This window comes from Typopeltis vanoorti, chromosome 8 (assembly GCF_054136105.1).
Source record: "Typopeltis vanoorti isolate ZY-2024b chromosome 8, IOZ_Tvanoo_1.0, whole genome shotgun sequence".
Lineage (NCBI taxonomy): Eukaryota > Metazoa > Arthropoda > Arachnida > Uropygi > Thelyphonidae > Typopeltis > Typopeltis vanoorti.
Window position 1 is genome coordinate 72,503,698 of NC_143556.1, and position 26,225 is coordinate 72,529,922.

Genomic DNA, 26,225 nt, shown 5'->3' on the forward strand with positions numbered 1-26,225 from the left:
AAACTCATTGACCGTTCTCGCTCTCACCACTCCATCAGGCAATGCATTCCACGGTTCAACCACCCTCCATGCAAAGAAACCACTCCTCACCCTCTTGCTCACAGTTTCCTTTCGTAACTTCCAGGGATGGCCTCTTGTCATCACTCCTTCCCGCTGTTCTTTCTACAATAGTTCTGATGTTGAAGAGTCCTTCTCTAGTTCCTTTATTTTCCTGAAAACCAGATTGTGTTTCATTAATTTCCATTTTGATTTTATGTTTATTTCTTTCTAGGATGATATATAACATACCTTTTGCTATCTGACTGATTATTCTGTACTCTTCACTTCGATTTTTTAAGTATTGGTATGAACGTTGAGTGCTTAAAATCTTTTGGCAGGTGTCCAGTTTCGTATATTTTGTTACATATGTCAGTCAGTGATCTTATAGCCTTATCATCTAAAGCCTTTAGATATTCTGCCATAATTCCATTCATTCTTGGAGCTTTTCCTGGTCTCAGTTTCTTAATGGCGTTACTTCCCAGGTAAGAATAGTAGGCCCCTGCAAATCTTCTTGCAAGCATGCTCAAGTATTTAGGTATAAAAGTCGTACAGTGGCTGTACTACGTAGTTCATAAGGCCTGGACAGAGGGACGAATTTCAGATGATTGGAGTAGAGCTCTCACAGTACCCATATATATAAAGGGAAATAAAACTGAATGTGAGAATTACAGAGGCATTTCATTAATGAGTGTTCCTGGTAAGATATATACAAGTATACTTGAGAAATGGTTGAGAAGGATTGTGGAAGAGAAGAACAAGTTGGATTCAGGTCAAATAGAGGCTTTACTTTACAACAGATAGTTAAGAAATCATGGGAATATAACAAAGATTTGTATTTAAGTTTTGGAGATCTGGAAAAGGCATATGACAAGGTGCCGAGAGAAGCTATTCCAAATGCTACAGTTATATGGTGTTAATGGGGCATTATATCAAGCAATACTTAGTCTTTATTTGAGTTGTAAGTTAGCAGTTAGAATTGAAGGAAGTACAGGAAGATGGTTTAATGTTAAATCTGGTGTGAGACAAGGATGTACATTATCTCCTCGGTAATTCATTATCTATAATGGATCACATTATGAAGGAAAGTGGTATTAAACCTGATATCAAAATTGGAGATGTTAACATAAGCTCTTTGCTATATGTGGATGATGTTATACTTCTAAATAACTCCGCTACAAGTCTGCAGGATTCCCTGTCTAACTGAATAACTGTTGTAATAGATATGGTATGAAGGCCAGCATTAAAAAGACAATGAAAATAGGCAGAAACATTGAAAATATCAACTGCATTATGAATGGAGAACTTACAAAACAAGTAAAAGATTCAGCTACTTAGGGACGATTTTTAGTGAAGATGGTAAAAATTAAATATGGAAATAGACAACAGAATGAATAAAGCTGGTATGGTAGGAAGTCAACTGAATAAATTTATATGGAATAAGAGAGAAATTAGTCAAAACACTAAATTAGCTGTATACAAGACAGTGTTCAAACCAATTTTAACTTATGGATCTGAGAGCTGGGTCAGAAGTAAAACACTTGACAAGACTAGAAACCACAGATATGAGAGTCCTGAGAAAGATTAGGGGCAAACAGATGTCATCAATGGCAATATCATATTAAAAACGAGGATATTAGGAAAGAACTTGATATTGTCAGCATTCAGGAATGCATTAGCAGAGCTAATCTCAGGTGGTATGGTCAATTAAACTGAATGGGAGAGGAAAGATTAGCAAAACAAGTGTTCTCTGCCAGGTTGGCAGGAAAAAGACCTAGAGTAAGACCAAGACATAGGTGGACTGATATGGTAAAAAGTGCCTTAGAAGATAAAAATATAAGATCTGATAATGTTGTAGTCTTGACAGGTAACAGACTGATTTGGAGGAAAATTGTAGATAAGAAGTTAGTAATGATGTAAATTATTCATATAGTATTATCATATCCTGTATACCCCTTAAGGGAGCATGGCAGGAATTTGATGATGAAAAGGAGAGTTTCTTGCATCAAGGGTCAGCATTAAGTCCGTTCCTGTTTAATATTGTGATGGAGGTGGTGACGGAGGAGGTGAGAGAAGATGCACCTTGGACTATGTTGTATGCAGATGACATCGTGCTGTGTGCAGAATCAAGAGAAGAAGAATACAGCTAAACTAGAAAGTTGGAGGAAAGTACTGGAAGAGAGAGGTATGAGACTGAGCAGAAGTAAGACTGAGTATGTGTTGCAATGTGGATGGCAAACAGGAGACAGATCTTGAGCTGGAAGGAGATGTCATCAGGAAGGTCAGTGACTTTAGATACTTAGGTTCAACAATGAAAGAGGATGGTGAGGCTGAGAAGGAAGTGGGATGCAGGCTGGAAGAACTGGAGAGAGATGGCTGGAGTGCTATGCAATGAGGATGCCGATCAATCTACAGGACAAAATCTACAGGCAAAATCTACAGGACAGTAGTGAGACCAGCTATGACGTATGCTATGGATACTGTGGCCCTGAGGAAAAATAACATCATCAGGATGGAGGTAGCAGAGATGAGAATGCTTAGGTGGATGTGCAGTGTGACCAGAAAGGATTGTCTGAGAAATGATTATGTAAGGGGGAAACGGTAAAAGTTACGAAATTAGGAGCAAAGATACAGGAGGCGAGATTGAGATGGTTTGGTCATGTGATGAGGAGGGAAGAAGAATATGTGGGAAGAAAGGTCATGCAGGTGGATGTGCAGGGGAGGAGGAAACGCAGCCAGCCAAAGAAGAGATGGAGGGAAATGGTGGAGGAGGACTTGAGGATGAAGAATTTGGATTTGGCTACAGCCCAAGACAGGACTCACCACAAACAGCGACCCTACTTAAGTGGGAAAAGCTGCAGAAGAAGAAGATGATGAAAAGGAGAAACACAGAATTTTACTGGATGATAGGATGGACAAATATCAGGGAGTTATGTTAATGGAAGAATTATAGCCACTCAAAGTGTAGGTATCAAATGGAATTAAATATGGTTTTTGAGGTTATTTGATTTAAGTCCAAGATAAATATGATATATTTAAGATAAACAGTAATAGGATGTTGCATGGGAATATAAAGGGAAGTACGTGCAAATTATTTAAATAGCTTGGGAAAGTAAAAAGAGAGGTGATCTTAATGGGTTTTGAAAGTTTTCAAAACATTTAACCCATTAAGGTAATATGAATTAGAAAGAATTCTAAGAAGAATGAATTATAAAGATATTCTAAATGTATAGAATAACTGTTTTAAAAAAAGTTGCTAAGAGTGACAGAATAGTCAAAAAATGATATATAAGAGGAATGCAATCAGGTGTACATATCAGAAATCTGAAATGTAAGTTTTACACTGGTGACTCCGCTGGATAATTGAGACAGACTTGGTCAGCTCCAATTCCAGATGATCTGAGAGAGCTAATCAGAGTATCCTTCTACAAAAAGGTGAATAAAACAGAATCTGAGAATGAGGAATTTTACTACCAAGTGTTCCCAGGTAAGATTTTTGGCAAGTACACATGAAAAGAGACTAAGAAAAACTGTAGAATATAAATTTCAGGAAGAATAAAAGTTGGGTTAATATCAAATAGGGGATGCTAGAATCAGACTTATGTTGAGTCAAACAGATGAGAAATCTATGGGAATTCTGTAGATCTGAAAAGGGTAGTGATAAGGTGTAAGAGTTCAAACCCTACAATTATATTGTATAAATTAAACATTATAACCTATATTTAAGTTGTAAATCAGGTATTAGAGCTGAAAGAAATGTAAAAGGAGGTGTAAGACAAGGATATCTCCACTACTGTTCCTCATTATAAGGATCCCATTATAAAGAAAAGTGCATTAAATTTGATAAATAAAATTGGAGATGTTAATTGCAGGTTTATACTTTATGCAACCGATGCCATACTTTTAAAATAAATCCAATATTGTTTCAGGATAACTAAAAGGAATACATGTTATAGAATGTATTCCTCTTAGTAATCTGCAATGAAAAAATTAAATCCATGATAATAGGCAAGAACCTGGAAAACCTAGAAGAAGAACTTTAGGTAAAATTTTCACTGAAGATGGCAAATTAAATTTGAAAACATAACAGAATTCACAAAACTGGTATAGTGAGAAGACAGCTGAATAAATGTACATGCAATAAAGGAAAAATTAGCCAACAATACTAAACCAGAAGTAATTTTAACTTGCAGATCTGAAAGGCAAGTTAATAAAATAAAACAACTGTTCAAAGACTAGAAACCACAGACAAAGATTATAATGTAGGGGAACTTAACAATGAAGACATAGGTGAAGTGATGTAGTTAAATGTGGCTTAGAAGACAAATGTTACATGCAACCATATTGAAGGTGTGACAAATAACAGATTAATTTGGAAGAAATTGGTTAAAAGGAATATAGTAATAATGCAAACTCAATCAGTCAGTACTATCACAAGCATAGTACAAATCCTATACACCTCCTTGAGGATTCTTCTTCACTCACAGTCTATGTAGACTATGGGTGAAGAAGTAAAATACAGGTGACAGTCCTAATATAGTCTCTCCATCTTAACAAAGTGGAGAATGAAGAATTAATCCATTTTCTAATATTATTTATCTAGATGATTATAGGTTGCTCCTGGTGCTTTTTAACAGAAATCAAGAACTCCAGTGCTATTTTAGATAAACTATCTAGCCATGTGGCCCAGCCACCAGAGCTGTTTGACATATTTTAGTGATGATATTTTCCTGTGTTCTGACAATGGAATGTATTTTCCTTCTAACCTCATCATTTGTTATGTGTGCCATGTATGGTATCATCAAAATTTTTCTGTAGCACTTCATCTCAAGGGCCAATAGTTTTTTCTCATTTTCCTTCAGCAATGTGTAACTCTCACATCTATACAGTAAGACACAGTTAACAAGAGTATGAACGAAGTAGTCTTGTAGTTAGCAATATTGCATTTATTTTATTGTCCTTCTGAAGTGGCTGTAACCTCTGAAGGGCTACAGTTGCTTTACAATGCATGCTTTAATATCATGTTTAGACTGGCCATCTCTGTTGTACACTTCCCAAGTAAGTGAATCTTTCTACTTCTTCCAATTTTTCATCATTAACTAAAATTTTCATAGGCTTATTGCTTGAAGACATCGTTCTTGATCTGTGAATGTTAATCTTTAATCCATAATCACTAAGTGTCTTAGAAACTGTAAATTCTTGTAACTTCATTCTCTGCTATTAGATCAATGTCATTGGTGAATTTGAGATTGATTTTTTTTTGCCACCAACTGTAAGTCCAATACCACTGCTTTCCAAGGCTAAATTCACACCTCTTTCCATTTTGAAAGGCTTACTACAGTTCACAATGATTTCTGTTAACATTTCTGAGGAATGATAAAGAGTTTTAATTAGGGGTACTATTTTATTATCTGTTCCATACTGGCTCAGTATTCTCCACAATGCCTTATGCCATACTGAATCGAAAATTGTGAGAGTACTTTATTATGTTCAAAATGATGATTGAATTAGAAACAAGAGTAGCATACGGAATAAAGATGCTATTAATGGAGTATTAAATATTAAGATTATAATGGAAGCAATACGATGTCAGAATGCTGGATGTGATGATAGCTTCAGAGGATGAAGCTGTGAAGGAGTTTGGACAGACAAAAAAGATGTGATACAACAGACATTAACTGACAAGAGGATTGCATCATAATGATATTAAAGTAAGAATGAGGTGGCATCAGTGAAATGTATGTAAAAATATGGAAAAGAAAGACAGAAGAGTAGATTTTTTACATAGAAAGCAATGTGTCACTTGTCTGAAGATATCATAAACCTTCAAGCAATGTGAATCAGTTAATACACAATATAGCATATGTTGTTGGTTGAGCGAGATATCCCATAATGAATTTGCTGACTCTGGAGAAGTTTAATTAGTAATAAAAAAAAATCTATTCATACAAAATAATCACAACAAAAATCACAAAATTAATGAAAATCATAACCTCATTTTAAAAAGTAATTTTTAATATACGGCTCAACTAAAGTTTGTTAGACAAATTTAAACAATACTTTCCAGATGTTCATCCATAAACTGCTTTCAAACTTTATTTATACACACCACATTCCCAGAAATAATACCTACAAGCATGTACTCCTAAAAATAACTAAGATCAACTACACAAATTTTCATATATTTTCTCTAATCTTGAAAGGTACCTGTGGCATAACTATAAATAATAAATTACACGATAACCACAGTAATCAACTGTAATGAAATAAAAGTACAATAAATAAACGTACAAAGTAACAAATATTTTGTACTGATATTAACAGTACATCATCAGTGTAGACAACAAGCAATTCAAAGGAATGGAATACAAAGTACATAACAGTCAGTGGATTACCAATTAAAAACTGTTGCCACATGCTAGAAATTAATATTAATAAATTATTAAATAATTCTTAAAAACTATTTCTTTTATGGTTACATAAGATAAGAATATCCCAAACTTTTGGGAGAGAGAATCATTTCGATTCAGATCTGCCAATGTAAAAGGGCTTCGCAACTTCTTTGAAAAGGCATGCGTATTTAAATTTGCATCGATGGAGAAGACAAACTTTATCCCACTGGATATTGTGTTTAGTGTCAATACTATGTTGTGCCAGACCAAACTTTTGAGGTTTCATGTATTCGATATAATATTGATGTTCATTCATTCTTTTTTCCACAGAATGACCTGTTTGTCCAAAGTATGTTAAATTGCATTCACACGGCAACTGGTAAACGCCAGCTAAATAGAGGTGCCAGTTTGTCTTTTTTACCAGATACCGTGTGAATGCAATTTAACATACTTGGGACAAACAGGCCATTCTGTAGAAAAAAGAATGAATGAACATCAATATTATAATCGAATACATGAAACCTCAAAAGTTTGGTCTGGCACAACATAGTATTGACACTAAACACAATACCAGTGGGATTCGTATTTAAATTTGCATCTTCTCCATCGATGTAAATTTAAATACGAATGCCTTTTCAAAGAAGTTGCGAAGCCTTCTTACATCAGCCAAATCTGAATCGAAATGATTCTCTCTCTCTCTCTCAAAAGTTTGGGATATTCTTATCTTATGTAACCATCAAAGAAATAGTTTTTAAGAATTATTTAACAATATTTTATTAATATTAATTTCCAGCATGTGGCAACAGTTTTTAGTTGGTCTACACTGATGATGTACTGTTAATTTCAGTACGAAATATTTGTACTTTTATTTCATTAAAGTTAATCACTGTGGTTATCATGTAATTTATTATTTATATATTTTCTCTGAATACCAAAATGGCAGTATTTTTAATATCTGACCTCCACAGAGTCAAAAGACTCATCTTGGGAGGTCTACACTCTCTCATGCCAAAAGATCATCAAGCCAGCCTTGAACCCATTCACAGTTTCTGCACTCACCAGACGTTCAAGCAATGCATTTCACTCACCATCACTCTACATACAAAGACTGTGCTTCTCACTCCCCTGTTCACATCCTCCTTATACAGCTTCCAATGATGGTCTCTGGTTCTACTCTTGCCTCACTCTATGAAATATTTTCTCCACATTAAACTGGTAACAAACCTACATCAAATTATGTCTCAATCACATCCTCTCTTCTTTTATTCATGAGGCTCTGTAAGTTGCATTCCCTCAATCTCTTCTCATATCTGATATTCCATAAGCCCTGACACTAACCTAGTAAATCTTCTCTGGAACTTCTCCAATATATCCTCATCCTCCTGAAAACCAGGTAACTAAATCTGTGCATGGTCGTCCATATGTGGCCTGATCAAAGTCTTATACAGAGGAAACCATTTGTGTCTGTCAATGTCCTCTTCATTATTGCCATAATCCATTGGGATGTTCTTACAATTTTAGCAATGCAACTCCTAAACTTCAAGTCAATGTCTGGCATCACCCCCAGATCTCTCATCTCTTCCACCTACTTCAAAATTTCTCCATTAATTGTATACTCTGCATTCCAATCTTGCATATAGTCCAACCACATAAGAGCTCTCATTGGCAGACTGCCAAGAAGAGTCTATTCATGTTGAAGGGGAGAAAAAAATAAGGTGATGAACGAATTAGTCAACGACACTTGAAATCACGTGCTTTATAGGTAAAATTTTCCAACTGTTATAAAAGAGAAGTTAATTTTCCAATGTGTAATAATAAACAACTCATCCCACAATACGGATTGATTACCCTATTATCGGAATGGATTCTCCTTCTGTTGACATGCACAGAAGTGTCAAAGGGTCTCATGTCTGTGGGCATACTATATCAAATTTCAAGATCTTGCACTCTGCAACATTAAACTGATAGCTTCAATCATCTGCCCACTCACAGTCTATTCAGATCTTCCTGTAAAGCTATAACATCGGCACTACTTCTCATAGCCCTTCCCAACTTTGCATCATCAGCAAACAGCTGCACATCTCCAGTTAAGCCAGTCCCAATACCACAAGTTAAACAATAATGGTACCAATCAGATCCCTGTGGCACTCCACTAGTGATCCTCCTCTTTTGGGATATCACTCCATACAACCTGTTGATACCTGTCTGACAGCCAATGAGCTATCCAACTTACTAGTTTGGTACCTAATCCCATCTGTTTCAGTTTAGCTATTAGTTTGTCGTTCATGTGGCAATGGAACAAAAGCCCTTGAAAACAAGTACATCACTGTTATGCATCTCCTTTATCAAATGAATTTATCACCTTATTGTAATCACTGTTGGTGCCAGGTTATTTTGCACCCTAGGCAAAGTTTACAAGTGTGCCCCTTATTTCATAAACTTTCTTTTTTTAATTAATTTCAAAATTCTCTGTTATAATTCATTTACAAAAAAAAAGTTATAAAATACTGAGATTTAATATTTTAAAATGTTAATGTTTTAAAATATTAAATCTTAACTGAATTTTAAATAATGGTAAGTTCAAATCATTTAGGTAAGGAACAAAAAGAACCACGAGTTAAATAGCAAACTAGTGTGATGTGTGAAGGATAAGGAAAAAGAATCGATACCCAAATCATATATCACTATTTAATTTTGATATTTTAGTAAAGTATGAATAAAGCATAGCTTGAAGTTTTGTGCCCCTTCATGGCTTGTGCCCTAGGCAGTTGCCTAGTTTGCCTAAATGGTAACGCCGGCCCTGATTGTAATACATAAGCCAATTGCTGAAACATGACCTTGCCTAACACACCCATGCTGACCATCAAAGAATACTGCTATTATCAACCCACATCTAAATCCTAATCCTTGCCAACTTCTCTAATACTTAACAATCCCAGACACAAAGATCAGCCTATAATTTGTAGCCTTAGTCTAATCCCATCCTTTGTGGAGTGGAACAATTTTCCCCACCTTTGGGACTCAACCTGTTGCAAGACTGATGTTTAAATAGTTGTGCCAAAGGCACCATTAATTCCATAGGAACATTCCCTCAAGACACATGGCAATATACTATCAAATCCTATAGCCTTATTAACATCAAGTTTACTTAATTCCTCATTCACCATCAGTCCTTCCTCTACAAATACCCTCTACACTCTAGCTTCTCCTGATGTTGCCTTCATGAAGATGAAATATGCTGATAAACTGATGATTGAATAATTCAACTATATCCTCTGCATTGGTTGCCAATCTGCCAGTGTCATCAACTAGTATCATCCTCCCAGTCATTTTTTTCCTTCTACTTGCCACATATCAAAAGATCTCACTAAGATTTTTCTCATCCTGCACTTTTGCTGCCTTTACCAAATGAATTACCTTGCTGGCCTGCTCTTTGTACTCTTCATGCAACTAATCATTGCCAACATTCATCTTGTGTTTCTCCTTATTCTCTAATGATATCTCTTCAATTCCAAACAATCAATAGTTGAAATCACCCATAATGATTACTCTTTGCTTGCTTACTAAGCCACGTCACTTATACACATCTTTGTCTCCACCTTCTACATTCCCTGGCCTGTAGCAACACCTCACCAAATATCTCATTCTATCAACCTCCACTTCACACCATACCGAGATTCAAAACCAATCCCACTGTTTTCTCCTTGTATCTCAACCTTGCATGGACATAATTCCCCTGTATCATCAGTAGCACTCCCCCTTCCCTATATTCATAAAAAACATAATCTCTCCATTTCTATTCCCATCAAGATGTCATTCTCATCCAACCATGTTTCTCTTATTCCAACTATTTCAGACATGTAAACTCAATCAATACAACAATTCCATCTCGCTTATTTTTGACACTCCTGGCATTCGTAAATAAACATAATTCATTTCTTGGTCTATAACTAGTCCTACTCAGGCTGTCCCTCATCTGTAACTTGCTGCTCCTGTCTGCTCATCTTCTGCCCCACATTGCTAGGACAGCTAGGAATACAAGGGGGATTGAACTCAATCCCCCTTGTATTCCTAGCTGTCCCATTCTGATGCTGACCATGCATGCATTCATTACCACTTTCAGAATCCACTCTCCTTGCCCCAAGTCTCCCTGACTTATTCCATTTCCCTGTTCAACTTATTCTTCTGTTCTATCACATTCTCTTCTTCATTCACATTAGTCTCACCTAGTCTACTCTCCTGCCCCTTCACATCATCTTTGACTTCCACTGATGTCTGAATCACTCATTACACTTCCTTCCAGCAGCAACCTTCCCAAATGGCTCACTCCAAAACCATTCAGATGTAGTCCATCACTCATACATTTCCATTCCTCCCTCAAACTTGTTCCACATACACACATTCATAAACTGCACTCCTTTCTCTTCGCACATTTCTGCTAGCATTCCATTTAATATCTTTGCTCTCTGCTGCAACTCATCACTGTCATATCTGGACAACACACTCTGCTCAATAATCTGCTGATAACCAATCTCACATTCTTCTTCTTATGCCCAAACAAATCATTCATCACAACCACTTAACTCCCTTGCATGCTTACTTCTCATATGCTTCAATCACCCTGTTCATTCTCCCTCCTGGAAAACATACTTCGTGCACCCAATCATCCACCACAATTTTTGTGATAGAATCTCCATATAGTGAATGACTCACTATATGGAGATTCTATTACCTTTTCATGAGTCATTCACTACTTATTCTCTCCACTACCTTTCTTTTTATTCTTTTGCACTCTTCCACTCATATTTGCCATATGTCTAATTTAATTCTATAATACACATTTCATTTCTTAACTCTTGCATTCCAACAATTGCTCCCGTTATTTGCTTTGTCAGTAAGATTTTTTCCATTTCCACACCAACTATTGCTTTGTCGGGCAGGCAAACAAAATGACATGTATTTGAATATTACATAGGATATTCATTTTGCTCTTAGATGCCCAAATCAAAGCAACTGCGAGACTAGTTGGGTATCACTGCACCAAATAACTCTGTACTTCTAATATGAATATGAATGGAGCTATCACTATACATACCCAACAGCAGCAGAATTACCTTCCCTGATGCAACTACATCAGTCTGCTTATTACCATGTTCCTCTAATTTCTACTGGAATTAGATGTTCCTCTCTAGTTTTCTTCTGTATTCAAATGCATTATTCATTCTAGTTATCTGCATTACAAAGTTTGTCAATGAATATACATAACTCAGTTGAAGCACATTATACTTACCGAAAAATTACATTCTTGTTTTCATCCTTTATAGTCAAGCATATGTAAACAAGAGTTTGCATGTGAAATATATTCACAACTATTCTACTCGTATACAGAAAGCACTTGACTTCACATCAAGTTGCCTGCTGCAAATATAAAATAACTTAGTAATATATTTTTCCATTATAAAAAAACAACAACCACAGCTGCTTCAACAAGCCTCTCCCACTAATACTTGAAATCAATGTCATATGCTCATTACCACATTAAGAGATACAGTGAGTTTTTTCTATTATTAACACTTGATCTCCACAGGCTAAGACTCATTTTGGGTAGCTCACACTAATTATTATTCACACAATATCTATCACACTTCTCATTCATCAATTCATTCACTGAAAAAGCACTTAAGATTGACTCTGGCACACATTCTAAAAAAAACCAGTTTAATCAAGTTTAACGATTTTGTAAACAAACTTTAACAAGCCCACACCCACACACACACACACAGCAAGCACACAACTTCTGCTGCAAATGTTATGCATAAACACACACTTATTTACAATTAATTTGTTAAAAAAATGTGTGTGAACCAGGAACCTTCTTTACATAAACCTTCCAGCGAAACGCCACCTGGTGATTTAGAGCATCAAACTCTGATCATGGGGGTGCTTAAGGGTCAAAGCTGTATAACTTAGAGGAGACCTCCACATAGCCTTTAAAGGAATGCGGAGAACCGACCAGAGCTTCTGACCTAATGTCCAATCCTCACCTTCTCGTGGTGCACCCTGTTGGATATCTACTTGGATACTGAACAGACGAGGATGGGCTGGCAATTTGGGATTTAGCCGACCAAATTGTATTCTTATTAGTTAAACCAAAATATAGAATGATGGTACAACATGACAAAATTTCATGCCGGCTGGGGCGTCGCCCGGTTAAACAAGGCCCCTGTTGTTTTTGCCAGGGAACCAGTGCGAACAGCGAAAAGTCAGCTACTGGAACAAATCTGAAAATAAACCCCAACTCAACATCACCAGAGTTAAAGATCGGTACTATCAACGTAAGAAGCCTGAATGGCAAAGAAATGGAGCTAGCTGAGGAATTAGATAAGTACCAGATCGACATAATAGGGGTGACTGAAACAAAAAAGACCAAAACTGGTGAGATCTTTCTGAGCAATAAATACAAAATGTTATATTCAGGCAATGACAATCAAGGAAAAGAAGGAGTAGCCATAGTATTCAACACAAAATATGAGACTAATCTTCTTGAATGGCAGTCAGTCTCAAGTAGAGTAATGTGGGCAAATATGAGAATGGGGAACTGGACAATGAGACTTATTTGTGCCTATGGTCCCACAGAAGGTTCTACTAAGGTAGAAGTGGAGGAATTTTTTGAGGCTTTAGAAAAAGCAACTGACACAATGAAAAAGGAAAAGTTGGTCCTTGTTCGGGATCTAAACAACAGCAGAGTACGAAATGATTGTGAAACATACAAAAATATTTTGGGAAAATTTGGAGAAAAGAGCAAAGCTAATAATAATGGCAAATATCTGTTGGATTTCTGCTCAGGACATGGACTGGTTATTACTAACACCATGTTCCAACATAAAAATGTGCAAAAATTCACATGGAGAGAAGAGGCTAGGAATAAGAAAAGTCTCATTGACTATGTTATTGTTGATAGTGATGTTTTCTCCCTGGTGCAGGACACCAGAGTATACAGAGGATTTGAAATTGGAAGTGATCACTATTTAGTCTTGAGCAGGATAAAATTGAATTTCATATTGAAAAGAATAACATGTAAGAAAGTTTTAAAGCGAATAAAAGTTGAGCAGCTCTCAGATGTGAACTGTAGGCTAAAATACACAAAGATTATTGAAGAAAAAATGAAAGAGTTTGAGAACAGGAATCAAACTTTGGAAATTCAGTGGCAAACTCTGAAGAAAACATTGATTGATTCTGCCAGAGAGGCATGTGGTGTGAGGCATGTCTGTAAGGATAAAAAAATCAGAACTCCTTGGACGGACACAGGCAGTTAAAGAGGCAGTGAAGGAAAAGAAGAAAGCATACCAAGTTCTGTCAAATAAGTCAGCTTGTGCTCTTAGAGAATATAGAGACAAATGCAAGAATGCTAAACACTGTGTAAAACTAGCTAAACAAAAGTCATGGGAGGACTTTGGCAAGAATATAGAAAATAAATATCAAGAAGGTGACAAAATATTCTGGAGGTTGTTGAAGAAGCTTAAGAATGGAGGAAAAAGTGCTGTAAAAGGAATTAGAGATGATAAAGGTGACATGAAAACGGGAGAAAAATATATCCTTGAAGTATGGAATAATTACTTTGAAAAACTGCTAAATGAAACAAGCAGTGATGACAGCACAGTGGTAAAAAACACTGACCAGGCATGCAGTCAGGAATACATATCCATACTAGAAGTAGAAAAAGCCATCAAAGGCTTGAAATGTGGAAAGGCAGCAGGAGTAGATGATATTCGACCAGAAATGCTGAAGTATGGTGGCATAAGTCTTACAGTGGCTGCACTGCTTAGTTCAGAAAGCCTGGACAGAGGGACGAATTCCCGATGATTGGAGAAGAGCTCTCATAGTACCTATATATAAAAAGGGAAATAAAACTGCATGTGAGAATTACAGAGGTATTTCCCTACTGAGTGTTCCTGGCAAGATCTATGCAAGTATACTTGAGAAACGGTTGAGAAGAATTGTGGAAGAAAAGCTTGGTGAAGAACAAGCTGGATTCAGGCCAAATAAATGCTGTCAGGATCGGATCTTCACTTTACGACAAATAGTCGAGAAAGCATGGGAATATAACAAAGATCTGTATTTAAGTTTTGTCGATCTGGAAAAGGCATATGACAAGGTGCCAAGAGAGAAGCTATTCAATACGCTGCAGTTATATACTGTCAATGGGGCATTATATCAAGCAATACTTAGTCTTTATTTGAATTGTAAGTCAGCAGTTAGAATTGAAGGAAGTACAGGAAGATGGTTTAATGTTAAATCTGGTGTGAGACAAGGATGTACATTATCCCCTCTGTTATTCATTATCTATATGGACTACATTATGAAGGAAAGTTATATTAAACATGATATCAAAATTGGAGATGTTAATGTCAGCTCTTTGCTTTATGCAGACGATGTTATACTTCTAAATAAATCTGCTACAAGTCTGCAAGATTCTCTGACTAAATTGAATAGCTGTTGTAATAGATATGGTATGAAGGTCAGCAATAAAAAGACAAAGACAATGAAAATAGGCAGAATCACTGAAAATGTCTACTGTGTTGTGAATGGAGAACCTGTGGAACAAGTAAAACATTTCAGCTATTTAGGCACGATTTTTACTGAAGATGGTAAATTAAATATAGAAATAGACAACAGAATCAGCAAAGCTGGTATGGTGGGAAGTCAATTGAATAAATTCATATGGAATAAGAGAGAAATCAGTCGGAACACTAAATTAGCTGTGTACAAGACAGTGTTCAAACCAGTTTTAACTTATGGATCTGAGAGCTGGGTCCGAAGTAAAACACTTGACCAAAGACTAGAGGCCACAGATATGAGAGTCCTGAGAAAGATTATAGGCGTGAACAGATGGCATCAATGGCAATATCATATTAAAAACAAGGATATTAGGAAAGAACTTGACATTGTCAGCATCCAGGAATGTGTTAGCAGAGCTAATCTCACTTAAACTAAGGTCACTTAAACAGAATGGGCGAGGAAAGATTAGCAAAACAAGTGTTCTCTGCCAGGTTGGCAGCAAAACGACCCAGAGGAAGACCAAGATATAGGTGGATTTCTCAAGGGCTCACTTTAGTGAGTACGGGCATGGCAAACCCGAGGTACCTGATGCTGGACCATGCCTTACTTCATGTAATATATATCTGTTATATTATTCTGTAGACTGGTCCCTCCTCTTCTTTCTTTGCTTCTTTCTCCTCTCCTTGCTCCTTCCCCCTGATGCTATTAGAGTATTCGAGGGCTAGGGGTGAGTCTTTCCTATCTTGCTAAGTCATTTCGTCTTATGCAGCCACCAAAGGAGACAAACTAGCCTCAATAGGTGCCGGTCCCAAGCCCGGATAAATGCGAGGGTTGATGTCAGGAAGGGCATCCGGTCGTAAAACTTCAGTGCCAACTCAAACTATGATTATGAGTCGAAGAGAAAACGATATAAGGGCTAGTGCGTACCCCTTAAGCCACATCGCCCTACAGCTGTGAGAAGTGGACGAGGGCTACCGCATCAAGGGCGGGTGCGGTTAAAGAAGCGAGCCCAGCAGGTGGAGAGGATGTTGCGAGTGGGAACACTGAATGTTGGAAGCATGACTGGAAGGGGAAGAGAGGTGGCAGACATGATGAGGAAGAGGAAGTTGGACATTTTATGTGTGCAGGAGACAAGGTGGAAAGGGGGAAAGGCAAAGGAACTGGGAGATGGATTTAAATTGTTCTACTCTGGAGCGAATAACGACGGAAGAAATGGTGTAGGAATTGTGGTGTGTGGCAGAATGAAGGGTGAAGTACTGGAAGTGGGTAGAAGGAACGACAGGATCATGCGAATGAAATTGGGTCTTGGAGAAGAGCGGGTGGTCTTATAATGTGCATATGCCCCGCAAGTTGGTTGTACAGCAGAGGAAAAAGATGAGTTCTGGAACGTGTTAGATGAAGAAATGAGGGAATTGGAAGAAAATGAGATGGTGATTGTCGGAGGAGACTTGAACGGGCACATAGGAAGACAGAATAGAGACTGTGAAAGGGTGCATGGTGGCCATGGAGTGGGAATGATGAACCAGGAAGGAGAGAGGGTTGTGGACTTTGCAGTAGCGTTTGATCTGGCAATTGTGAACTCGTTTTTCTTCAAGAGGGAAGAACATTTGATAACATTTAGAAGTGGTAACAACAGTTCACAAATTGACTACATTTTGACTAGAAGAAAACATCTTAAGGTTGTGACAAATTGTAAGGTAATTCCAACAGATCAAGTAGCACAGCAACACCGACTGCTGTGCGCAGACTTTAAAATAAGATCGAAGATAAGAACCTCTGGATGCCATGGGATGAAAACAATTAAGTGGTTTCACTTAAAAGAGGAGATGTGAGGAATCGTTTCAGGGAGAGAGTGTTAGAGAGGATTTCGGATGGACTGGAAAGTGTACAACATTGGTGGAAACATAATTCAAAAGTAATCCTGAGCTGTGCAATCGAGGTGCTTGGTGAGACATCTGGAAAGATTAGAGAGCAGAAGGAGGGTTGGTGGTGGAATAATGATGTACAAGTGGCAGTGACAGCTAAGAGGAAGGCAAAGCAGAAGTGGGATGAGTCAAGAGTGGAAGAGGACAGAGAGGTGTACAAAGAGAGAAAGCAAGAAGCCAAGAGAGTTGTGGCACAGGCGAAGGCCATGGCATATCAAGATCTGTATGATCAATTAGAAACAAAGGAAGGTCAGAGAAAAATTTACCAACTAGCGAAATGTAGAAATAAAGCAGCTAAGGACATCTTACATGTGAGGCAGATCAGAGATGCTGAAGGAAGAGTATTATGGAGGGATGTGGACATAAGAAACAGATGGAAAATATACTTTGAGGGACTTCTGAATGAGGAAAATGTAAGGACTCACAGAGGAGATGGGCAGCCTTCTGAGGGGATGGTGCAGAACATCAGTAGAATGGAAGTGACGGAGGCCATGAAGAGGATGAGGAATGGAAAAGCGGTGGGCCCCGACAGAATTCCAGTGGAGGCATGGAAGGCACTGGGGGAAGAGGGAATTGACCTGCTGTGGGACCTGTTCATGAAAGTTTGCCAACAGGAAAATATACCCGAGGAATGGAGGGAGAGTACTCTTGTTCCCATCTACAAGGGTAAAGGGGATGCACAAGACTGTAAAAATTACAGAGGAATAAAGTTGATGTCCCACACAATGAAGATCCTAGAAAGGGTTCTTGATGGTAGATTGAGGGAGGAGGTGGAGATTGCAAAGGAACAATTTGGCTTCATGCCTGGTAGATCAACAACAGATGCTATCTTTGGGTTACGACAGATGATGGAAAAATATCGAGAGAAACAAAGGGAGCTACATCTGGTATTTACTGATCTGGAGAAAGCATACGATAGAGTGCCAAGGCAAGAAGTCTGGAGGTGTCTGAAGGAGAAGAAGGTGCCGGAGAAATATGTCAGGTTGGTGCAGGAAATGTACAGAAATGTGAAGACAAGTGTTCGGACCTGTTTGGGATAGACAGAAAGTTTTCAAGTAACAGTTGGCTTGCATCAAGGGTCAGCATTAAGTCCGTTTCTGTTTAATATTGTGATGGAGGTGGTAACAGAGGAGGTGAGAGAAGATGCACCTTGGACAATGTTGTATGCAGATGACATCTTGCTGTGTGTAGATTCAAGAGAAGAAGCGGAAACTAAACTGGAAAGATGGAGAAAAGTACTGGAAGAGAGAGGTATGAGACTGAGCAGAAGTAAGACAGAGTATATGTGTTGCGCAGTGGGCGGTGGCCAGGAGTCAGACCTGGACCTGGAAGGAAATGTCATCAGGAAGGTGAGAGACTTTAGATACTTAGGTTCGACAGTGGAAGAAGATGGAGGAGGTGAGAAGGAAGTGGGATGCAGGATACAAGCAGGTTGGAGGAACTGGAGGGAGATGGCTGGAGTGTTATGTGATAAGAGGGTGCCGATCAATCTGAAAGGCAAAATTTATAGGACAGTAGTGAGGCCAGCTATGACATATGCTATAGAAACTGTGTCCCTGAGGAAAAATAACATTAGCAGGATGGAAGTAGCAGAGATGAGAATGCTTAGGTGGATGTGCGGTGTGACCAGAAAGGATCATCTGAGAAATGACTATGTCAGGGGAACAGTGAAAGTTACGAACTTAGGAGCGAAAATACAGGAGGCAAGGTTGAGATGGTTTGGTCATGTGATGAGGAGGGAGGACGAATATGTGGGAAGAAGGGTCATGCAGATGGATGTGCAAGGAAGGCGGAAGCGTGGGCAGCCAAAGAAGAGATGGAGGGAGCTGGTAGAAGAGGACTTGAAGATGAAGAACTTGGATGTGGTGACAGCCCAAGACAGGAAGGTGTGGAGGAGACTCATAAGAAACAGTGACCCCACTTAAGTGGGAGAAGCTGCAGAAGAAGAAGAAGAAGAAGAAGAAGAAGAATGTGTGGAACGGGCATGAAAAATAATTATAATAATAATTTGTCTATGGCAGAATATAGACCGTGTGAGAGTATGGAATGTTTATTTCTGTACTTGTTAGCTTAACAACTCCATTCCTAAACATATAAACATGTTCAAAAACAGAAATGTTGAAAAGGATAATTAATAGCAATCTTTGCTTGAATTATTATTATTGCTATGGTGGAGACAGACGGTGTGGTGGAGATGGAGTGTACAATAGGTGTCTTCAATGAGTCTTCGGACTCCTTGAAGGTGTCACGAATAATAATAATAATATTATTATTTTAGTAACCTTCATGGAGTCAGACTCATCATAGGAGGTTCACCCATCCAGCAACAATATGTCTATCATGGGTCAATATATCTCTGTATCCAGAGATATATTGATTATAGCGTAAGCGTAACACCTTGCATTTATTAATATTAAAACTGCAACCCCCTGATTTGTCCAAGCTAAAATCTATTCAAATCTTCCTGTAGAGAATTAACATAAGCACTGCTCCTGATAATTCTACCTAACTTTGCATTATCAGCAAACATTTGAAGATACCCAGTCAATCCACGTGAAATATCATTAACAAATAAATTAAACAGTAGGAGTGCAAGAACAGAACCCTAAGGCATGACACTGGTCACATTCCTTTTCTGAGAAACTGTTCCATCATCATTGGTCCCCACTAGGCTGGGGCTGACAGGGCTCTAGCCTGGGGGCCCATCTGGTCGGGTCAGCCAGTTAAGTGAGACTTACAAAAGACAAAAAGAAACTTGATAAAATATGAATGAATGTGTGCCGAGAGGGGACTACTAGCTTTTGCAATCATTTCCAACCCATTATCCATCTTTTCATACTTATGGTTACTCTTCTGAACTTCCCATTCGAAAGGATTTACTTTAGTTTTCAGTTTTCGTTCGCCAGTCTTGCTTTCTCGTAAGCGTAACACCTTGCATTTATTAATATTAAAACTGCAACCCCCTGATTTGTCCAAGCTAAAATCTATTCAAATCTTCCTGTAGAGAATTAACATAAGCACTGCTCCTGATAATTCTACCTAACTTTGCATTATCAGCAAACATTTGAAGATACCCAGTCAATCCACGTGAAATATCATTAACAAATAAATTAAACAGTAGGAGTGCAAGAACAGAACCCTAAGGCATGACACTGGTCACATTCCTTTTCTGAGAAACTGTTCCATCATCATGGGTCCCCACAAGGCTGGGGCTGACAGGGCTCTAGCCTGGGGGCCCATCTGGTCGGGTCAGCCAGTTAAGTGAGACTTACAAAAGACAAAAAGAAACTTGATAAAATATGAATGAATGTGTGCCGAGAGGGGACTACTAGCTTTTGCAATCATTTCCAACCCATTATCCATCTTTTCATACTTATGGTTACTCTTCTGAACTTCCCATTCGAAAGGATTTACTTTAGTTTTCAGTTTTCGTTCGCCAGTCTTGCTTTCTCCTTCAACACTGAACACAATTAAAGGCTTGAAAAAATATTTCAGATCTTATAAAGGTATGCTAATGACAATGTTTTGGCACAAAATATTAGCAAATATTGACAATAAGAACATTATTATACAAAGTAAAGGAATATCTCTTGAGGTCGAGTCCGTACTTATAAGAGAATTAGTGCAAGAGATACAACACTTATGTGACTCGTGGGTAAGTGTTGTCCAAGAAGCAAAAGTAGTTGCCGAAGCAATCAGTGTGTAACCTCAATTTTGCGAAAATCGAGAAACTACTGTAGAACCTGAACAAGATTTCAAAATTTTCGTAATTTATCCAGTATTGGATTTCATTATGAATGATTTAAAAACAAGTTTGAAGCAGCAGATAATATATGTGAATTATTCTCATCTATTTTAAATTTCCACAACTTGGATGATGGTCAACTTATCGCAAAAGCAGCAAAACTTGTGAAAAAACGATCTGTCAGAAGAGTTACTGAATGAAATTCTTCATCTTAAAAGTATTCATAAGATAGTTTTTGGCACATAAACAAGTCTGGTGAGACTTCTCACAATTTATGACAAAAACCTGCAAGGTATATTTGCCAATATCTGCCTCGCCATTAAACTATTTTGCACAATACCAGTTACTGTTTCTTCAGCTGAGAGATCATTCAGCAGACTGGCCAATTCAGTGAAAACATGGCAAAGAAGCACAAGTAGCCAAGAACAACTTAATAACCTAGCAATTTTGTGCGTCGAAAATGATTTGGCTAAGTGAGTTGATTTTACTGACATTATTGATAAATTTGCGTCGACAAAAGCTAGAAAATATACTTTGAAGTAATTTTGAATATTATTATTAGTTTGTATTATATAGATGTTGGTAGTTTTTTAAATAAATATTACTTTTGTGTTTTCATTTAAACTAATTGATAACCTAACCTGAGTGAGAGGTAGGGGGGGCCTGCTTCAGGATGTAGAGGCCATGTCCATCACACACAACTTGCTAGTATCATTCAGAGAACCAATCCATCTAACCAATATAATACCTATTCCTATCCTCTGCAGCCTGTACTTCAACTTATCATGTGGTAATCTATCAAATGCTGTTGCAAAGTCCAAGAATATTACTGTATATGATTCTCCCTTATACAACAACACATTCATCCACATTCCAACACTTTTCTAGCCTACAGTTTATATTCTTCATGCATCTGTTCACTGCAAACTGTCTTGTACTTCATAACTTCTTTTGTAACATTGCTTGCTTGATTTCACTGTCCATCTCTCACTCCTGCTCTATTCACTTAACTCTTGGTAGGCAGTTATGCATTGCTTGCATCAGATACTGCCTTATTTCCCATGCACTTTCATCTTTTCTACACAATTCATCAACCCAATGTATTGATGCTAGTTTGACTATGGAATTTCTCATAATCACCCACTTCATAGTTCCACATACAGACCCTCTTAATTACTTTTTCCTGTTTGACTACAATCCAAATTATATCATACTTAACACTGATTGCTTCTTAACAGAATCGAACTGTTGTACAAAGGAAATTGCAAATATTTATTCACTTGAAACTGAATGAGTTTGGGCATTCAGCTTGCTTGATTATTCTTTATCTTGAGATACACGATAGCCTTTAAGAAAGAAGCATGGGTCAAAATTATGTTTAGGAACCACTAACCTAAATGATTCAATAGTTAAGACTATTGAATCATTTAGGTTAGTGGTTCCTAACCTAAATGATTAGGTCAGGAACCACTCACTATGCATGGAAATAAGGAAAAATGAGCATTTTCCTTAAAATCATGCACAAAACACTAGGGACCCATTCCGATGTACCCTGTTAAGAGTTTTGTTTCTATTTGATATTTCTTTTTTTTTTTTTTGTGATGCACTAAACAATTTAAAAATTATATCATTTAAAAAAAAATTATGTAAAATCTGATCGGTATCCTCTTGAATAAAACTTCGCCTATGTTTACATCCCAACATCAATTCAAGTTTGAAATGAAGGTATTAAATATATAACCAATGAAAACTACCAATGCTCTTTGACTATATATGTTATCTTCCTTAAAAAATTAAAATAAATTAAAACTCGTAATAAATTATCTCCATTCAAATATATTTTTCTTGACAAAAGAAACATAAATTTCGAGCTTGTTCCTATGATTCCAAGAATAAAATATGGCCACTTAATGTCCTGTATTCTGTAACGTATAACCAAAAACTGTTAAAAGAAATTATGAAATATATGAATAAGACTATAATTTGGTTAATGTATTAATTAGAATAATGATAACACAGCAATAATAATAATAAAACATACTTCAGCTGATCTTGCTCTTCTTTACTCATTCCAAAGGCCACGTCACCAAAAGCAATATATCTTAAGATTAAAACTGTATAGACAATCGAAATACAACGATCCATGTTCGTAAGTATCGTTGCACATAAGAAATGCAAATACTAGCTAAGTAAAACGCAATCGCAGAACATTTACACGGCAAAACATAGTCAACTACACATTCCATCCATTCGAAGCCATAGACAACATAACATACCAAATTTACCCTATGAGAAAAACGTTTAAAGTGCCACCTGGTTACATGGTTATATTAAATGAATAAAATCTATTAAACGGAAGCTAAGTAGAAAATCGTCCGTCTAAATGATGAGAACTAATCGTTAGAAACTGCATTCACACTCAGCGCACATGAGGATCTGGTGCAGGAGGTACATCTTACCTGAGCCAAAGAAGAGCAGCCGGAAATTTCCTGGGATCGCAGAAAATGTTTGCATATATTCTGTAAAGACTAGCATTCACATTTTATGAAAGCCCACATAGTTTTATATATCAAAATTAGTAGAAAATAGCTTCCGTAGCTCAGTCGTTATAAACGAAGCCCTTTGGTCGAAAAGACCTGGTTCAATTCCCGTCCATGACGTGAGGAACCTTTATCTTGTCTCCTTCGACTAAAGGTTAGGTAACTGGTCGCATACGGGAGTGGAGGGTTTTTCACCAAGAAACTCAAGTTTTTCTTTCCTCAGAGCAGGCAAACCAACCCCTGAACACTGATCTACGATTATGAATAATGGCACGTAGGGGATGCAGTAGAAAAGTGACGAGCTGGCTGCATTAATTCGTCGTAAATCCTTCATTAGCAATGCCGGCTCCAGAGGTTCTGGTGCCCAGATACAAATTTAACTTAAGAGCTCCTTACTTTTTTTGCATATATTTTTATAAAATTGTATTAGAAAAATACATATATTAGCGAAAAATTGTAAAGCATACAAAAATGCACACACACTAGAATTACAGATATATAAGTTGTCGATTACTGGCTATGAGCAATTTAACTGGAGATATACAAGCTAGAAAAACTGTACAATGATAAGAATAATTTAATTTTTAATGGAAAACGCAATGTACGAAAAAAATAAATGAATTAAAAGTTTACTTTTCTTGATTTCATGGAAGCAAATTCATCCAAAACTTCACTTGTTTCTAGTTTCTCGCAGATATCATCTTCTATTGCATAATTGCGATCGTTGACAGTCCAACCAGTCTTTCCAGATCTTAGATATGAAATACTAGATCTTAGATATGTTTTAATTACTTTCAGTCTTGAAAATGATCGTTTACCACTTGCTATGACACTGGAAGTGTCAAAAATACTAGAAGCGAAATTGTTTAATTATTATTATTAGACACCTCTAAGGAGTCCAAAGACTCATCGAGGAAGGGCACCTACTGTACAGCTCTCAGTCTCTGTCCACTCAGTCCATCAACTACAGTGAAACACACCTACCATCGTCATCTACACAACGCTATCTACTGGCGACTACCACAACTAGTATTTTCACAGACAATCACAAACATCCATGCCTACTGCGAAATTCGAACCCACAGCCTTTCGGCTGGAGAGCAGATACGCTAACTACTCGGCCAACCAGACCTTAATAAAGACTATCTAAATCATTTGCGAATATACGAGTGTATATATATTGCAATATTTTCAGTAGGTCTAATCTGTAACTATCCTGTATGATGTCCTTTAGAATTTGAATTTCATATTATAATTCGGCGGCACAAATATCCTTTTCTTTACCATCAGTCAGTGACTTATAAATCATCACAGTATTTTCTTAAAGTGTTCTCATCCATATTAGAAATTTCCTTCAAACTGGATAAAAACTGAAATATGTTAAAAGTGACTTGTCAAGAGATTAAACCTTTCAGCCAAAGAATTAATAATAGTGTCCACAATTAAAAGAAAAAAATGTAACTTTAAAATTGGATTACGGATCAAACTGGCGCTTCGTCCGAACATTCATAACAGAAAAATATTTTCTTACGTGAGCGTAATATACTGCTTTGAACTAAGGAGAAATTTCTAAATCTAATGTTAACTCTTTTGCCGATTCAAGTATAGCATTAAAATTTCCATCCGATCTAAATTCTTCAGTAATTAGTGATGGACATGAGCCAGCATTCTCTGATTGGCTACCGGTCGAGATTTAACTACCCACTCAGTCTCCAAAAGCTAGATAGGTTTAAAGCCTACTCCCTAAAAAAATAAAAATCAGCTAACGCCTTTTTATTCCCGTATACGGGAGTAGGCGAGGCCATTTAGCCCTATCTAACTTTTGGAGACTGAGTGGGCAGTTCAATCTCCACTGGTACCAATCAGAGATAGATGGCCCAAGGCTATCACTAATTAAGCGGTACACAGTGAAGAGAGACGGCTCAAATGTGCCGCTATCTCGTGGTCCCTAACCCTAACACAATATATTTAATGTATGAAATAATGTGGGTTCTACGATCGATTTTCTTGAGTTTACGGGACGAAAAACCCGAGTTTCCGGGAGGAAAAACCCGCTTGTCCGTGCCAGAGATCGACTAACTCGGGAACCGGTCGAAAAAAGGCTTAGAAAAATTTCCTCTAGTCGCCGACTAGACTCGAAACCAAGTCTTCCTTCGTGCGGCCAAGCGCCGTGGTATGCAAACGTCACACGTGGTGTGGCCTACTCCCTATAAGGAAATAAAGGCGTTAGCTTATTATTATTACTTTATTCACATAATTGATACATAGTCAAGAAAAGATAGCATTTAAACAACAGTTCCGCTGCTGATACATAGAAATTCGAATTCTACCTAAGAATAATCTGTCAGGTAGCGTCGTAAAATATGTACTGTTCCAAGTAATGTTGTTTACTGTACATCATATGGGGTCACTTTGATGATGTTTAATTGCTGTAAATAGTTGGATAGTTTCTTTGAAATTGCACCGATAACCATTGGGATGACTCGTTTGTTCCAGTCACAGCAGGCTAACTTCGATTGCCAGATCTCGACATTTAGTGATTCTTTCTAGTTCTTTGTTGTTAATATTGTTAACATTGGGTAGTGTGATGTTAGGTATGTTGTGTTCCAAATGCCATCAGTTTGTATTTTAAAGTCCCAGAAAATTTTTGCTGTTTCGTTTTCCAATACTGTCTCTGTTTTATGCTGCCACCAGTTATCAGAAGTAGGAAAGCAATATTTTTTGCATACATGCCAATGAATTATTTTGGATACTTGATCATGGCGGTATTTATAGTCAGTTTGAGCTATCTTGCTGCAAGCACTGATTAGATGTTCTTCAGTCTCATTTTTCTGATCGCATAATCTGCATTTACTGTTATTATTGATGTTCAAAATTTTTGCTTTCATTCATTAGTTTGTAATGCCTGTTCTTGAGCTGCTAGAATAAATCTTTCTGGTTCTTTTTTAATATATCCATATTGTAGCCATTGCCACGTCTTGTTTACGTCAATTTTTATCTCGGTATCGCGAAGAAATTGGCCATGCAA

At 37.3% G+C, this 26,225-nt stretch overlaps 1 protein-coding gene across 1 annotated transcript in view; it reads right to left on the reverse strand.

Moving 5' to 3' along the window:
* The window catches only part of LOC150104094 (ER degradation-enhancing alpha-mannosidase-like protein 3), a 391,801-nt gene extending 368,899 nt beyond the window's left edge, over positions 1 to 22,902 (reverse strand). The window contains 1 exon segment of the mRNA XM_090396397.1: positions 22,699 to 22,902. Coding sequence (XP_090252523.1) covers positions 22,699 to 22,802 — 104 coding nt within the window. The 5' untranslated portion in view covers positions 22,803 to 22,902.
* Positions 22,903 to 26,225: the final 3,323 nt, after the last annotated feature.